Source organism: Amphiprion ocellaris, chromosome 6 (genome assembly GCF_022539595.1).
Source record: "Amphiprion ocellaris isolate individual 3 ecotype Okinawa chromosome 6, ASM2253959v1, whole genome shotgun sequence".
Classification (NCBI taxonomy): domain Eukaryota; kingdom Metazoa; phylum Chordata; class Actinopteri; family Pomacentridae; genus Amphiprion; species Amphiprion ocellaris.
In genome coordinates, this window is record NC_072771.1 from 15043996 (window position 1) to 15062240 (window position 18245).

General features: G+C 41.8%; 1 protein-coding gene across 10 annotated transcripts in view; it reads right to left on the bottom strand.

Annotated features, from left to right (window-relative positions):
- Positions 1 to 18245, bottom strand: part of fbrsl1 (fibrosin-like 1) — a 329368-nt gene that overhangs the window by 198504 nt on the left and 112619 nt on the right. For all 10 annotated transcript variants that reach the window (XM_035948759.2, XM_023271541.3, XM_023271547.3 and 7 more), the window contains exon 2: positions 16828 to 17052. In XM_035948759.2, coding sequence (XP_035804652.1) covers positions 16828 to 17052 — 225 coding nt within the window. The remainder of the gene's footprint in view (positions 1 to 16827; positions 17053 to 18245) is intronic.

Consider the following 18245-nt stretch of genomic DNA (forward strand, 5'->3'; position numbering starts at 1 on the left):
GTGCAAGTGATGTGAAGATTTTTCAGCATGTCTGTCTACAAGTGTTGGGGAGGTCGAGGTACTGCTACTAAGAATAGCGTTCTCCTCTTGACCCAAGTGCCCGGCTGTGGCAATTCTCCAGTGCAGCATATTAGTTTCACGCCAACAGCAGTTAAAGCACAGAGGTCCCCCCACCCTCCAACCCCCCCACCCTCCCCCGCACCGGCCCAGTCCAAACACAGCCACCTCAGGATGCCTTCCACTTAAAACAAGCAGTGGGAGCGCATTAACATTTCAAGGTATTATTTCAAACGCGGAGGAAATTGCTGCTGAATATTTCATGCTCACCAGTACAAGTCATATCTATCCATGTGTGGCTATGGGAGCGGAGGAGGCTGGGGGCTGGTGGTTTGGGGGGCTGTGGGGGGGAAGGGGGAGCTGGCAAAGGCGAGACCTGCGGGAGCTGACCTGGGCATTTGAAGCTAGCCTGCTATGTACGGAGCTGCTCTCCATCAGTGTCAGAGGGGACCCCGCTTTGAAGAGCAATTATACTACCACTATCGGGTCATTAATTAAACTGAACGCGACCAGGCTAATTCAGCTTTGTGACCCTGCAAAACATTCTCACAGCTCACTGCACCACTAAGATATTATCCAATCAGCACTGCAGCGACTCACTGCTAATTGGTGATGTTGTTATGTCTACAACTGAGTGTCACGGCTCGAGCCTGGCCTTTGACTTCAATCACGTCACGTGTTCCAATTATTCCCTGATGTTCTGCAATGTGCGGTGGTCTAATAATGCAAGCGCTTCAAATCATTTTTGAAAGACTTTTGAGTCACAGTGTGAGTCATTTGGTCCTTAAAGGAAGTCTACCGAACAAAAGTTTAATTTCCAAATGAATAATCAAGTGTTTGACAAATTGACACCTGCTCCCACATGCTTAAAGTCAATACTAAACTTTGCTGTTAAGATTCCATAAGAATATATATTACACAAACTGATAGTTCTCAGCATCACATTCTAACTCAAACTTGTAAAACAGTATTTCTGCCCCGCTGACTTCAGACTGAACATACTGGACACTTCATGCCCATATGCATGAGTTCCACCCCTTGGGCCATCTCCTCCCCTCAGGGCTGGGGGGAACAAACCCTGACCCTCTTCCCTCCGAGGGGTCAACCACAAGAACATCACACCTCCATCTGGAGCCTGCTCCTCAAGGATTGCTAGGGGGAGTGTCAACCCCCAGTCTGCCACTTTACCCCCCCCGCCTCAGGGTATACATGCTCTATCGTGCAAAAGCAATCATTCTCACCCACCCACCTCCCCTTTCTTTGTTTTGCAAATGGCCTCTCCCACATCATTTTACATACACACTCCAACCACCGAGCTCTGGGGACCGTCCAGGAAGTAATTGTGGCTTTTGTGCGTGTGGTCCCCCCCCCCCCTTCCTCAAAGGAGCCGCACCCTCTTGTCAGCTGTCATCATATAACTGCCTGCAGACCCAGGGGCCTAATGACAGGATCTATAGTACATGAAAACACAATTATAGCCCTTGGTTCAATTGCTACTGTGTGAATGGCCTTTAAAAGACGCAAAAAGGAACCAAACATATGCTGCTCGCTTGAAGGCACATAAGTCTGAACAATATCCCTTAAATCACAACCCATTAAAACATACTGAGCCTCGTTTTGAGTGTGAACATTTCTGCTACTCCGTACATCGGTGGTGCTAATTGTAGGACGTGCTTGACGCAAGGAGATTTGCGACTGATGTGGTTTCATTTGACCTTGTTTAGCAGTGCTACTTGCTGCTGTAATGAGCGACAGTCTTGCATTTACGAGCCACACACGAGCCTCGGTAACGACACTTCATTATTGGACAATGCTGTTTTCATTGCAATATTTTCAAAGCCGCATTAAGCAGACATTACAAGACACTGCACGAAACTTTGATGGAACCTGCAAAACAATCCACCGCCTGGGCTCAAAATTACAACCCCCTGATATGCTTTTACATTAGGCAATCAAAATGGCAGAAGGGGAGAAGCAGAGGCCTCCTATCTTCTTTTTCAAATGGGAACAGTGACCCCCAATGGACGATGCAATGCAGTCTTCCAAAGGGTTAACGGCGGCACCTATTCCTATACGTGGCTGCAATGGCAGCATGATGCAGCAGGGGTCAGTGTTGTACCGCGGCAAAACCGAGCACGGCTAGAAAACAAAGCTGTTTCTGCAAAGATCACATCTGTCTCAGTGACAACACTAATCCCATTTAATCCGTCTGAGTTAATGTCCAGCTTTGCTAGTCGCCACCACCCTCCCCCGGCCCCCTCCACCCTACCAGGCTCAGGGCTATGAAAACAGGGGCAGGGGGCTTCGGCAGATCCCATTAACGTAGTGACCCTAATGGAGAAAAGTGGGAAAGATCACACTTAGGCACTTAAATGCTCAGATGCAGTCACGCAGGCATTTGCTTCATTGCCGCCAAGCAGGGACACACACACACACACACACACGCGCACACTATAATCTACACATACACAAGCCTACATGCAGAAATACAAAAACGTACATAGATATTTGCACCCGAACCCCACTGAGGAGCACACACAGATTCAACAAACTCAAGTAAACAAGATGCACAACACATCGCAATACACATGCAAAAACACATTCCTCAGGCCAAGCGCAGATTAAATGGAATCTAATTAAATAGGTGCTAATTGAAGCGCTAATGAACTAAAACAAATTGATGCAACTGTGACAAGGAGAGAATGAGGCATTTGTAAATGACGAAGGAGAACAATACGAGTGGAGTGTAGCAGCCGGCTGCATGAGGATACAGTGTGGCCTCTCTATTGTCTTACCCCCTCTCAGGCCTGTCAAAACACACAGGCCTCCAAACAAAAGATCTCTCACAAGTACAGGAGGCTTCTCTTTTCAGTAAAGGCTCAGGACTGCCACCCACTTCCATTCTCTCTAACAAACACCAGATCTCTCTGTCCTTAAAGCCGACTATGTAACACAGCACCACACACAATGCGACTGCCAGCCTCTGGGCAGAGCGTTGGCCAGGAAATCTGACCCCTGACCGTGCTGAGTTACAGTCCTGCTTCTAGGGTTTAACTAATATGTGATTTTCAAGGCTGATACCATTATTTTATCCTGAGGCTGTTATTTTTCTCTGACATTCTGCATACTCAAAGTGGCTAACGCAAAGCCAATATAAGAATTCCCTTTTTTTCTCTGGGCAAGTTTTGATCACCTTTGAGAATGTAACAGTGCAATAAACTCACAGATTGGAAAATTAGACATTTTAATAGTCACTTGTGATTCAACACACATCATAAAGATTTTTTTATTTGCAGACATTTGCTGTCATTTTATGTATATTAGATAAATTCATCTGGTAAATAAGATCCATCATAATTGGGTAAATGAGTAAAAGAGTGCCACCTGCAGAAAATTTGTCAAAAAATGTACGTTGACAAATGATGCTGTCAGCTGCCACACCATATAGATGACAAGCAGGCTTTTTGAAAACATATACAGACAAACAATCACACTCACATTTACACCTACAGACAACTGACAATCACCAATTAACCTCAGCATGTTTTTGGACTGTGGGAGGAAGCCGGAGAACCCAGAGAAAACCCACGCATTCACAGGGAGAACATGCAAACTCCATGCAGAAAGATCCCGGGAACGTCTGGACGTGAACCAGGGATCTTCTAAGTGCAAGGTGAAAATGCTAACCACCAAGCCACTGTGCAGCCCCAGATCTCATGTTAAAATGTAAAAAAGGGAAAATGCAAATGCACTTTAATGCAAAGAAACCTTTATCATAACAAAGATAGGTGACATTTGCAATCTCATTCTCATTCTGAGGCAGATATCGGTTGACTGCAACATATCGGTACTGAAGTGACATAAAAGGCAGCACAATCTGAGAATCTGGGCTGAGCGACCTCATTTCTAACACTTTGTTCTCTGTTCCCCTGAACTGTGGTGTTCGGTGTCTGTTAAAGACTGCTCAGGTTCAAAGCGACAGTGTGCTTCCTGTGACACCTGAAGAAAGAAGTCGATTTAGAGAAGGCTTTTTTTTTTTTTGTTAAAAGTGAGCTGTGCAAACTGCACATGCACACATCATCACACACACAGCTGGCCTTGTATCGTACAGTCGACAATCTTCTTTCTTGTTTACATCTGTACAACACCTTTTTGATAAGCCTGTTTGATAAACGTGTTGCACAATAAATCTGACCTCACATGACGTGCAGCTCAAACTATGAAACTCTACTTTGTCGAAAGCTGTAGCTGGAGGAACATGACTCCAGACACTCGTGCTTTCCTGGAGCACACATTTCTGAACTGCTCCCTAAACATTACTGTAATATAAACCGCAATGATACTGTAAATCATAAAGCACAAGGTGTAATAAAGTGTCTCTCCCTGCTGTCTGCTCTAGTTAAACATCTACCCGGAGCAATATATCTGTTGCTATAGCTACAGATTCTCCAGTAGATGCAAAACTGGAAGATGATGTAGCAAGGGAGGTCCCACTTTAATAAATTACATTAAAAAAAGAAAGTAATCACAAGTACCCAGCTTGGAAACCACAGAGAAATAATGTCCGGACAAATTTATTATAGCTAACAACGCAAGCCTCCTGAGTATGAAACCTAATGAACGCACAGAAAAAACAGTCTGCACCACGATGCAAAATTAACCGTCTCCTATAACAATGCTCTTACCACATGCAGCAATATCAGACAGAGCACAGTGTATTCAGTGGGAGCTTCTAGTCCAATCCCAGCATGCAATATCCCCATCTCCAACAGAGCATGCTAATTTAATGTTCCCAGGCCTAATTGTCCCCAGAGTGGTTGCTCTGAAGTCGCCCTGCTGTATCTCAATGACTATGACTTGTTAAAAGTGATGGGGTGTGTGTGTTTGCCTGTGTGTTTGTGTGTGTGTGTGTGTCTGGACCTACAGTGCAGCAACCCGGCCAAGCACCTTACATGGCCTGACATTAATCACTGTGCACTGTCCCATGCAATATTCACCTGGCTGAGCACAGCGGGCACAGAGGTTGTCTGGGTTCGGCCGTTCTTTGTCATTCCCCTCTCTATAGTTCCAGTTCTATTTCAGTCTCTCTCTGTCTTTTCTGTCTCTCTCTCTCTCTCTCTCTCCCCTCTTCTTCTCTCCTTGTTTAAAGAGTTGGAAGCCTGTGGCCTTCGGGAGCAGAGGAATGATGGATCTGGAGGAGAAATCCTACGAGGGCTAAATATTCCTGGAGGTAGCAGTTGAACTAGCTGATGAATTTCTGGTTTGCTGAGATTGCTCCTGTGGGCCACATTTATCACAGCCACATCCATCTGTGGACCTTGTATCCATTTTGACAGACCAGTCATAACAGGAATGTCTGCCACCTCTGAGTTTTACAGATTCTTTAGTTTAACCATCTGGGGCCAGTTCTGACTGGGACCCAGTTCAACTACGAAATCAGCCCCTGGGACTGGAGCAGCAGGCACGAAATCCTTCTCTGCCCTCCCCCACCTCTGTTTTAACACCAATGGGACTGTTCTCTCATCCTTTCCCAGCCATCCCCTGGCATCCCCAGCAAAGTCAACACCGCCAGCCCCAGTGGAAACCCATGGGGACGAGTTTGGCTCCTCTGACTAAATCCACTGCGGTCAGGCTGTCTGCTGAGCAAAAATAGATGGCATTTAGGAAACTTGAAAATGCACACAGGGAAAGGTACGCTCTCCAAGACGCTTATTCATATAGGAAAATCACCTCAGGTAAGGGAGATTCTCAAGTTCACTCACCTTACCAAAAATCTGAAATATACCAGTTTTACCTACAGAATTTCTACAGTTTGCTTTTAAAAGAAAGTTTGAATTATTTACTTATTATCTCTAGAATATCTTGTCTCTTCTATCACTTCCAGTTATAAGTACCAGATTACTTCTTGACTTTCTTTAGTCAGTTTTCAATTAGCATATAAAACAGCCATTTGTGCTATCAAGTGTAGTATAAGTGACTGCTTTTACACAACATTTTTCATCTATATAAAGCCTCATTTGTCAATTAATACAGCAGTATTATTAGTGCTGCATTTATTATGCTGATATATTACCTGTCAACAAAGTATTCCCTGTCTGATCTCTTTTCTAATTAACTGACTTTACTGTTCTCTACTGGGTAAATGTGAGCTTCTTCTTTATGTGATTCTAACTATGGTAAACACTGTGCCATAAACTGAGCAGATGTGCTGTTGTGTAATTCCTTGGCCAGCTATTGAACAAAATGAAGTTATCAATCTGTCATTTGAAACATTCCCAATTTGTAGCTTCACACACAAACCAAAATAAGATGTCTTCTGTCTAAAAATGTTGCCTTTTCAGTCATGTTTCCCACTGGCAAACTACATGAGAGAAATAATTATTTTTGTGAAAACAATCTAAATAAGGTTACTGGTCAAAACTCCAGGCTCAACTGGGAAGTTGTGTTGTAGGAAAAATAGTGCTTCTTCTTTCATTAACAACTGCTATTGACTGATGTGCCGTGTAGCGAATCACTAAAGTGTTCTAATAAGAATGTTTGACTGTAAGTGTGAATTTATAAACTTTTCCTTCACAAAAAAAAAAACAAAACAAAACAAAAAAAGCACTCAGAGAGCACAGAACTCTGCCAAAGCTGCTCAGTTGTTAAATCATTTCCAACGAATAAGTCCTGATAATTCCGCAGCGGTGGATTTGTAGTAGGATCACAATCATGTGATCGTCAGCAGGCAGCTGATGTAGTGTTCACTTGTTGTCACAGTTACAGTGATGTCGTGCCGCTATTTCGCAATGATACGGAAATCTTTAACAAATCCGTGGATCCAGACTATAAGCAACATCACTGCCAAAATCTAATCACTTGGTCCTTGTGCCATTTCTGACCTTCCTTGAAAATTTCATCCAAATCCGTTATTCCGTTTTTGAGTAATGTTGTGCACAGACAAAAACAGACAGACAAATGTACACTACCAGTCAAATGTTTGGACGCACCTTCTCATTTCAATGGTTTTATTTAATTCTTTTGTACATTGTAGATTAATACTGAAGACATGAAATATATAAAAGAATACATATGGAATTATGTTGTAAACAAAAAAGTGTTAATCTTCAGTACTAATCTACAATATAGAAAATAATACAAATAAATAAAAACCATTGAATGAGAAGGTGTTCAAATTTTTGACTGGTAGTGTACGCCAATCATCACATAACTCCGCCGTGTTCCTTGGCGGAGTGAAAAATGTTGAAATTCTTGAATGAAGTTCAGAGCAATTAACCTATTTGAGTGAGAGTCTGCATAAGCTTTAGTCACAGCTAATGTGGCTCACGTTGCATTTCTGTGGGTTTTATACTGCTTAATAACATGCTGTACAATATCATCTCTGTTATCAGGCGCTGGGAAATAAGAATTTTAATTCAAGAAAGCATATTTTAAAATGAAAATGCATCTCCACCAAATGACACACGATTATAGTCACTTTAATATTTGGAATTCACAGGAAAGACAGCTCAGATCTCAGGGGAATTTCCACTGACAGCAATCAGATTATCAGATGGCATGTACTAATTTTTTTTTTTTTTTAATAATCTGATATCTAATGACTGAATGAAACTCTTCATGTTGTCATTTATCTCTCTCGTACAGGCCTGTGTGTGATCATCTGCTAACTTGTCTTTGACGCGGTTGAGACAAATTATCTGCAGTGTGATCGCGGATACATGTTCGAGTTACAAGCAGCTTAGTAATTCATCTGTCAAGGTCTGTTACAAGTCATGGTCCTCCACTCATCCCTGTCATTCTCCCACACACACAGAGACACACACACACACACACACACACACACACACACACACACACACACACACACTTGAACACACAAAGTACTCCTGCATGCAATGTGCCTGCAGACACCTCCACAGCGTACCTCATTATCCACTCATCTAATAATGCTCTTTGTAAAATTGCAGCGTTAACCTGAGTAACAGGAGTAAAGACCTTCTACTATCATGTTCCCTCTTACAGGGTTTCCAACCCTATAATTACATCAAGGATTTCATATTTTAAGACTGATCTCATTAAAAGTGCAACAGTTCCTCAATCAAGCGCAGCTTCAAAAGCAGATTGTGGGAAAGTGAACAAAAGGTCTAAGCCTCAGGGGAGAATGAATGGAATAAATATATTTTTAATGCAAAACAAATGTCATTTAAATGAAAAATCTTGTACCTTGTCGCCTAAACAAGCAGCTTCTTTGCTGATATTAAGCTGTGCTACATCCAGCAGCAGTTTAGAATAAAATTAAGTTCAGTGGCATCAAAATTGCCAAGAATAATAAATTGCAGGGTGGCGACTGTCCCGGGGTGACTCAGGTAGAGAGGATTCACCTTGATCTGCAGTGTACATGAGCTGGAAGCAAAGTTAGCCCAGAGAGATATTGTCTGCCGGGCGTCTCCTGAGCAGACTTGCTACCGCTCAGGGTCGCTGCTCCCCAGATAACAACCAGCCTGCCGTTATCAGTCATCCTGATCGCCCGCCCATTACCACCGCACCACCACCGATGGGCAGCGGTGTTCTTGCGTCTATCGCGGCTCTCAGGCTGCCCCTGAACTATGCTCCACTGCACTGTTAATGCCCCAGCTAATCTGATCTGTCTCCAGCTGGCTTACTGCTTATAAACACACTTAGATATGAAGCCGGGGAAGTAATCCTGAAGCAACTACAGTATGACAGGAGGCATGCAGGATGCTGGCTTCGTGTCCACAGGCTGGCGTGATACTGAAGGGCTGGCTGGGGGATGCTAACTAATAATAGAGTGTCCAGAGATGCTTTCTTACATGACATTGTTTGTGGAGCACGGGGTGAAGCACTGCACTAATGGACAGGGATGGGGATGTGTGTGTGTGCAGCTGTACTTGGCTATCGGCGTGTTGCTTGAGCAAGTCAGTATTATGTGTTATTCATGACCCCCGTTCGAAGCACACTGAAGGTCAAATCATGTTGCTGGGAAACCTGCAAGCTGCTTTCCTGATGTCTTACAGCAGAGAATGACAGATAAAAACAACACAGGTCAGATGTACTGGTTTAGATATATTAGCCTTTTGCAGAAATACAGGGTGTCCTTAAAGTCTGGACACATAGGAAATCTCATTAACTACAATTTTTTGCCTCCACAGATTAAATATGGCTTTGTCAAAAGAAGAAAGAGTTGAACTGGTACTTCTCAGTGGACATGAAGGATGGACATATTGAAAGATAGAGTTAGGTCTGTTGAAATTATCTTGATGAAACCCCCCGCTTCCCCCGACGACTACGCACTTTGGTATGGGGAGTCAAAGGCAAGGCATGGGCTGACGTATGTTATCAGGATCTGCCTGGTCCTACATTACTCTCTGGATTGTTTTTACGTCAATGACGTCCAGTCATTCCCTTGCAGAGCTTTTTCATTCCTGACTGGTTTTACTCCTTACTATATAAATCATTTTTACGTCCAGTCATTTCCTTCCCGGAAGTTTAAGATCAGGGTTAGATTTTAAGATTAAAGTTGGATTTTGGGGGGTTGAGATTAGGGTTGTAGACAAGGCTAGGCTTAAGTTATCAGGTTAAAGTTATCCTTTAGGGCTAAAGGTTGAGGTTAGGATTAGGTTTTAAGGTTAGGTTTAGAATCAACATTAAAGTATGATTTAGTGGTTGAGGTTAGGGTTATAGACAGGGCTAGGCTTAAGTTTTTAGGGTTAAAGTTAGCCTTAGGGTTAATGGTTGAGGTTAAGGTTAGATTTTAAAATTAGGTTTAGGATTAGGGGTTGAGGTTAGCGTTATAGTCAGGGCTGGGTTAAGGTTAGCTTTATGGTTAGTGGTTAAGGTTAGGGTTCGGGAAGTGATTTTTTTGGGGCTAGCATGAATTTTTGCCTTTAGTTTCTTTAGCTTCGTCTGATACATTTGGTTGTCCAAAACGAGGTTTGTCCATGACACTGCCCATTTTTAAAAACTTTTTAACCACCTCCGCCACTGTGGAAAAGCCAAGTGGAACCCTCCTTGGATGACATGCATGAAATTCATCTGCTGTCTTTCAAAATGTCCATCTTTCACATCCACTGAGAAGTACCAGTTCACTTCTTTCAAATCATATTTAATCTGTGGAGAAAAATAATAAATATATAGTTAATGAGATTTCCTATGTGTCCAGACCTTAGGGACACTCCGTATATAACACAAGTGACTTATTTAGTTTATTTCCTTGCATTGCCTTAGACAGGTGTATGTGTATATGCATGTGTCTTGTGTTGGGTTTAAAAGTGGATGACTAAAGGAGCTATGTTTTGCATTTTTGTTATTTTTGAGTTTCAGCAGAGAAAGTGATCTGATAATGACTAATGAGGATTTCATTAGTCTGGATTTCAAGGCTGAATTTCTTGCCAAAAATAGCAATCGAATAAAACTATGATCGTGATTCTTTTTGTTGACACATAACAAAGTGATCCAATTCAAACAATGCCAGTAGTGGCCTTCACAAACATCTCCAAACAGCATATGAGTATGGCAGAAATAGCTCCGAGCAGCCCGTGAACCTTGGTGTGCATATACACAGAACCACACACACACACATTCAGTCATTCCCGAGGTCCTGGTGAGTCGTCTAATTGGATCAAGTGTCATCGCTCCACCACCACCCTGTGACAAACTCTGCTCTAACACTGCAGCTTCTGTCCTCTGGTGGGCTTCTGGCACCCCAGGGTGCCTTGAGGAGACCAACACATCACCTTGCCTGCAGATCATAGTGTGTGACATACACTAGGGACACCTCCTCTGCTTAGACAGTACCACAGAAAGATATGTGGACAAACTAAGCTGAACACTAGGAAAGGAGGGCAGACTGAAGGACAAGCGAAACAACAGCATATTCATGGTGATCATTGTGATGGGAAGCATTCTAAAAGAATGGCATATTAGAGCATAAACAGGTAAAAACAACCAAGATACCTGTTCTATTTTGCCTTTTCCCCCACTGTTACTATATTTATGTATGTATTCCCATCTGCTTTGGTCTGTTTTGTTGCTTGAAAACATTTACAGTATGTTCTCATATCAGATTAAATGCACTCAAAGTACTGTTAAGCCAAGTTAAAGACAATTCTGATACTAAACAACCATATGAATGTTCCAGTGGCGGAAAGTACATGTATTGAAATACTGTAGTTGAGTACTGAGGTACTTCTACTTTCCTTGAGTCCTTCATGACACAATTCATTTCTACTCACCTACATTTCCGAGGGAAACAGTCCATCTGTAGTTTTTTTTGCATCTTTTAACAGTTTAAGTTACTAGTTACTTACAAATTAAGATAAAGCATATGTCAAGCTTATAAAATATGAGATTTTATTCATTAAAAACAGTTCAAACAAGTTCAGCTAACACAATTTGTCGATTAATGGACTAGTCGATTGAGACAATGGCAACTATTGCTATTGTGCTAATTGTTCAAGTAATTTGTCAAATGTTCCAGCTTTGCAAATGTGGAGATTTTCTGCATTTTTTTTTTCTTTTTAAGAATTCTAATTATTTCAATGCATTTTTAAGCATTTTGAGGTGTAGACTGTTGGCTGGACACGGCAAGCATAGTGAAGGTGTCACTTTGAGGTCTGGGTAATTGTGACAACATTTTGTCAGTATTCTCAGACTTTTTACAAAGCAAACAATCAATCGATTAATGAACAAGGTGATCAGCAGAAGAGCACATAATGAAAACAACCATTAGTTTCAGCTGGACAAAAAAAAAGTTCAAAATATGCCCCACCTCAACCAACTACAACAGTAAAGTTCTTCTTTTGCTTTCATGCATGAATACTCATACTCAAATTATACAATCGTGTGACAGTCACATGAAACATTTTGTTGCATTGACTGCTTTAAAAGACTAAAAAAAAAGACTATTTTTTAAAGTGTGGTATTCGTCCTTTTACTTCAGTAAAGGATCTAAATCTCCCCCTCTGTAGAATTTATTGATGCTCTTGTCTGTGATGTTTTCTGTGAGATGAAAATCTACAAAGCTCCCCACACTGAAGCCCAGCCCATCTGGAGTGGATGTGTTTTATATGCATTGAATTCCATCTATCAGAAACAGAGATAGGCGCAGGCAAACATCCCAGAGTGAGAACAGATTCCTCTATCTGCTGTTCTCTTATATTCCCAGCGCTTCCTCTCACATGGTGACACTGGAGTCACAAAAATAAAATGAAGGTTTGATGTTAAACTTTTACAGCTGCTGTAATCTTTGTAAGCCACTCTAGAAAAGGCAGTAACCGTCCGTTGAAATGTGCAGAATAGAGTCACAGAGACTCATAAAAATATCAGAAGAGATAGTGAGTGAGCAAGCACTTGATCTATCTTGACTGATATCACTACCTCCATCCCATAATGCAATAACCCGAGGAAATGTTAGCGTGTGCAGATAAATGGGAATGAAAACAATCCAAGTGCTTATAGGCTCCCACGATACAGATTTTTTTCCCCCAAGAATGTGGTCAAATATGCACAGATATGTGGAAATGTGTCGACAAATGCACAAATTCCTAATGGGAACAATTTAGGAATCTTATTAGGAGGTGGGATTGGATAAAAAAGAGAAGAAGCTGGCAGGTGTGATCTTAATAACCAGTTGCAATTATAAATAAAGCACACATGATCTGTTCAGCAGCTTTCTAAATGCTTATTACCAAGGTGAAGATGAGCTGCTTCATATTTCATGGTGTTTTCCATAATTCATTAGTCATGCAGCATGATCGTGTCGTGAGATTCACTCATCTGCACTGTGATTTGCACTCGGATGTCGTTGTTTCCCAAGCAAGTGAACACAGCATAATTGTTAGTGCTCAAAATAGTAATAATGTAACTGGGAATTGGGAGTTGTAGTTACGTATTCAAGACGTACTTTAGTTCTGAACTGAAGTCAAGACTGGCTGAAAGATGCTTTAGCTGCTTGTTCTCCGGCGCTGAGACGGACTGACAACGCCTTAGCCAGACACTGAGATTAAAGAAAGCAACTTACACAAGAAAAAAGGAAGGGATTGGAATGTTTAAAAGTTAAGCAAAAGCAACAGGGAACCACCAGGGCAGAGGCAGCCAGCAGTACTTCATAGATCTATCCAGCTGGGAAGAAAGATGCCTCCTGTTATCTACGGATCACAGGGCCGAGGTGTTTTCAGGGGACTTTAATAATGCATGAGTGAGATCAATGCGCCTTAACCAGCACAAAATGTCCAAAAAGTCCAAGTCGCCAAGCTGCTAAAGAGACAATCATTACAATGGTTCACTGACACAGATAGCCTCTGAAACAATGTGGCTGCTGTCACAGTTAGACCACAAAACTGCAGTTTTAGAGAATTTCTGGTATGTGTGTTAACCTCATGACTGTTGCAGTTTTCAAGGAGACTGTATGCAGGCGTGTGACCTTTAGAGTTTCCTCTGCGCATTTCAAAATATATGCACATCAGTTATCAATACCAGACTGGCAATGAGAAGCAACCCAGGAATTTACTGTAAAGCAGTTCCAATGTGATACACAGAACTCAAACCTACAGAACATGTTAAATGTTGATTTGTACTGTTTGTGGCAGGCTAAATTATAAAATGTTGAAACAGATTTTCTGACCTTTACCTCTTATTGTTGTGTACACAAACTTGTACACTGCTTGTATTTCCAAACTTTTTAAATATTGCAACACATTTGCCATTCATTCTATTAATTGTAATGCTGGCAGCTGATGTAGTGTTCACTTGTTGTCATAGTTACAGCGATGTCGTGCCGCTATCTCGCAATGATACGGAAATCCTGAACAAATCTGTGGATCCACACTATAATATGCATCATTGCCAAAATCTAATCAGTTGGTTCTTGTGTCATTTGTGACCTACCCTGAAAATTTCAGACAAATCCATTAATGCATTTTTGAGTAATGTTGCTAACAGACATACAAACAGACGGACAAACAAACGTCAGTCGTCACATAATTTCGCCGTGTTCCTTGGAGGAGTAATAATTTGAATGTAGTCCAACTTGATCATATGAATGTGGTTGCAGTGTGCTGAAATTTACTGCTAATTCACAATAACTTTTACAAGTGCACCTCTAAATGTATCTCTGCTGGTTCCTGATCCTTTCTTCTCCGTCCTCCCTCTTTCTTCCCAGAGCCATGTTCACCTGTACAATATCTAACAAATATTTTTTTATTGCTTGGCTGGCAATGAAATATATGGCTAATAGATATCCATCCATCCATCCATTATCTATACATCGCTTAATTCTCATAAGGGTCGCAGTGGGGGCTGGAGTCTATCCCAGCTGACTTAGGGTGAAGGCAGGGGACACCCTGGACAGGTCACCAGTCTATCACAGGACTACATACAGAGACAAACAATCACACTCACATTTACATCTATGGACAATTTAGAATTATCAATTAACCTCAGCATATTTTTGGACTGTGGGAGAAAGCTAGAGAACCTGCAGAAAACCCATGCATGCACAGGGACAACATGCAAACTCAACGTAGAAAGATCCCAGGGCCAGGCGAACCGGGGATCTTCTAGCTGCAAGGTGATGGTGCTAACCACCGAGACACCGTGCACATTTTAGAACACTTCACAACATTAAATAATAATCTATTCCTTAAACAAGCTGTTTGTGATTTTGTGGTTTGGCAGACAGCAGTAAAATAAACTACTATCTGAAGGTTATAGTAATTATTGATGCATCTCCAATACATCATTTAAGAAACAAGATTAAGTGTTTAAAGATCAATGACTGTGATTTTTTTCTAGGGACAAAGTCATGTGCAGAAATGAAAAAATATAGGAAAAGGAAGAAAAATTACAACTGTATTTAGCTTAACCTCCGTGGAAGCATTAGAAGTAAATCCTCAGATGAAATTACTGTTGAACATGTAATTCAGTGCAGCAGGAGTTACAGGGTTTTAACATGACAGCAGCAGTTTGCTGATATTATAGAGTTATCTGCACTGGAATGTAGATCTGCTTCAGTAATTGCAGACTATTGCACTTACACTCTGGATAAGAGCATCGGCTAAATACATAATTTCTGACTGTCTCTTAGCAAACTAAATATCACAGCCAAACTCATTTTCAGCCATGTTAACTTCCTCAGGAAATCTTATCTAAGAGAGATATTTTTGTCTGTGGAGGAGGCCTCCGGGCTACATAGCCTCATTATTTAGTTTGGCTTCCTGACTACATTTCCCCTCTTATCCTCAACAGCACTACGGTGGATCTTGGCCTCGGACAGGAGCATAAAAACATCCGCCCATTTAAACAAACTGTTAACACATAGATGGGCTATCTCAGTGGGCCAGACTCAGAGACTGTGGGCTCAGCAGTGTGCTTGAAGCCGGGGATATTGGCAGTCCTCTATCTGCATAAACAAACACAAAACCTCTTCTGCAGTCATGAAGGAAAACAAGAATAGGATGGCAGAGTAAACCTACCTGAAGGCAGCACACTATCAATTTGTTGATGCGATATAAACAGTTTTCATAGAAAAAAAGGCTCATTGGTGCATCCAAAGTCACAGCCCTGCAGTGAGATCCAAATGCTGTTTGAGTGATTTCCCATAAGCCTTCCCCCATGATACACTTCTAACTTGTCTGTTTCCCTCTTTTGTTTCAGCAAGTGAAATCCACAAAGCGCTGCAGTCCCCAAACAGCTGTCCTGACAGGCTCCTGTTATGTGTCCACACCTCCATATTGGCTGCTGTCTTACTGCAGTGTCACTGCTGTGCCAGTAGTTTTGCAGAAACTCCCTCAACAATTAAACAAGCTGCTATCACCACCCAGCAAACACATTAGCACAAAAACAAGACTAACTATCCACCTATCATTTAGTGATGGTGAGACCACAGTGCAAATCCATATAGTGGCAGGCAACAGCATCAAGGGAGGAACAAAAATACTCGAGTGCTAACATAACAAAGGAGCTTTCCTTTTGAACACCTAGTAGGAGAAGGAGAGGTGCCTCGCTGGCAAAGGAACTAGTGCAGAAGCAAGTCAAATACAGTGATCTGACAGCATTAAAAAGTCACATTGAGCAGCAGTCAGAGAAAGGTCAGAGCTCAAATTCACCAGCAAGCACAATGTGAGAAACATCACCACTAACCACTGGTTTACCAAACCTTTAGCAAAGATTCTGTTTAATCCTGCTCTGCTTTCGTGGCCCATACAGGACAATGGGAGTTACGTGAAAGTCCTCTACTTCAAAAAAACAAGAAAAACATAAGCAAAACATAATCACACAAACTATTTTTCAAAATGACTCAGGCAATACAAAGTCAATTTCAGGCAGATCTAAATAGGCCAAAACTCCACATGACAGCCTTCACGATTTGAATGAAACACGAGGATGTGGTTTGATGGTGCATTGATAGAGAGGACTAAAGTGTCTCTCAGATGAAGTTAAGGTGTCTCACTGTGTTACAAAGTCTGACATGACTCATCAGTTCATCCTTTTCCACAAATTCTCCGGTGCATTTTGATATGGATGAAAAATGCAGGAGAAAAAGGCCGAGCAACTTCTTAGACCGGATCCACATGCTGCCTCCTCTGCCTTCATGCCCACTGCCAGTGCACACCTCTCCTTTGTTGTCAGCAAAACACACACAAACACAAACCAGCGGCCCATGCAACATATCTGTAACATTTGTAACTGATCTCCAATGCCTGTCCAGTGAGATATTCTGACTTCAAACACAACATGCAGGCAGGCACTGACCATTTTGTTCTTCTTGGAGTAAGTCTTCTTCAGCAGCCTCTCATTCATCCTCTCCTGCTCCCGCTGGGCGTGATGAAGGAAGCCGTTCTCCAGAGGATCCACCACCGGCTGGACGTTCTCCTCTTCCTCCTCCACCTCTTCGTCATCCTTCTTCTGCCGCTTTGCCACCTTTTTCTCCTTCCACCGCTCCTTCTTCTCTTGTGTCTTCACCACTCCTGTCTTCTTCTGCAGGCAGAAAAACAGAGCTCAGAGTCAGAGAGATTATACATACAGTAGGGACGTTGATGCATCGAGAATATACACTGCAGCGTGCACTGATGAGATCTTGTTAATAAAAGTCACAACAAGAAAAGCACTGAAAGTGCAGTACTCCACCAAGGCTGTTCATTTCCCCATATGGCACGGTCGGAAATGCAGCATTTGTTTAGTAGTTATTGATGATCAGAAATCACGGCAACATAGAATGTGGCCATTTAATATAGATGTAACCAGAAACAAAATGACCTTGCGCTGAGCACAGGCGTGTGTTGTGCATGTGTATGTTATGTACGGATACCAAATCACGTGACCTAAATATGCAGCAGGCGGCAGGAATTGATGGGACTCGGAAACAACACCACAATTTAATCAATTGTTCCTTGTATCATTTCCGACAGTGGCCGATTTGTAGTAGGATCACAATAATGTGATTGTCAACAGGCAACTGACGTAGCGTTCACTTGTTGTCATAGTTACAGTGACGCTGTGCCGCTATCTCGCAATGATGCAGAAATCTTTAACAAATATGTGCATCCAGACTATAAGCCACATCACTGGCAAAATCTAATTAGTTGGTCCTTGTGTCATTTCTGACCTTCCCTGAAAATGTTATCCAAATGCATTAGTCCATTTTGGAGTAATGTTGTTAACAGACAAACAGACAAACCAACGCCGATCGTCACACAACTCTGCCACGTTCCTTTGCGGAGTAATAAACCAATTAGATAAACTCAACTAAAAGTATTATTTAAAATTCAGCAAGTCAGTGTTAGTGGGTGCCATAAAACTTGTGTGAGTGTTTTATCCTGAGACCAACACATTTTTTCAATTGGTTGCAATGAGAAAACCATGTAATTACACCTCGGAATTTCAGTCATAATGTGCACCCACTAGTGTATGTTCTGGTTGACAATAAAGTGGCTATTCTATTCTATTCTATTCTATTCTATTCTATTCTATTCTATTCTATTCTATTCTATTCTATTCTATTCTATTCTATTCTATTCTATTCTATTCTATTCTATTCTATTCTTGTTGAACGCCTTGGCAGTGTTACAAGGCCCTGAGCATCTATCCCACCCTACCTGCTGGAAGCTTAGTGCTTTTCTTTCTGTTTGCTTAGAGCTGAAAGATGTTAACATTTTGGTAAAAAGCTGCGC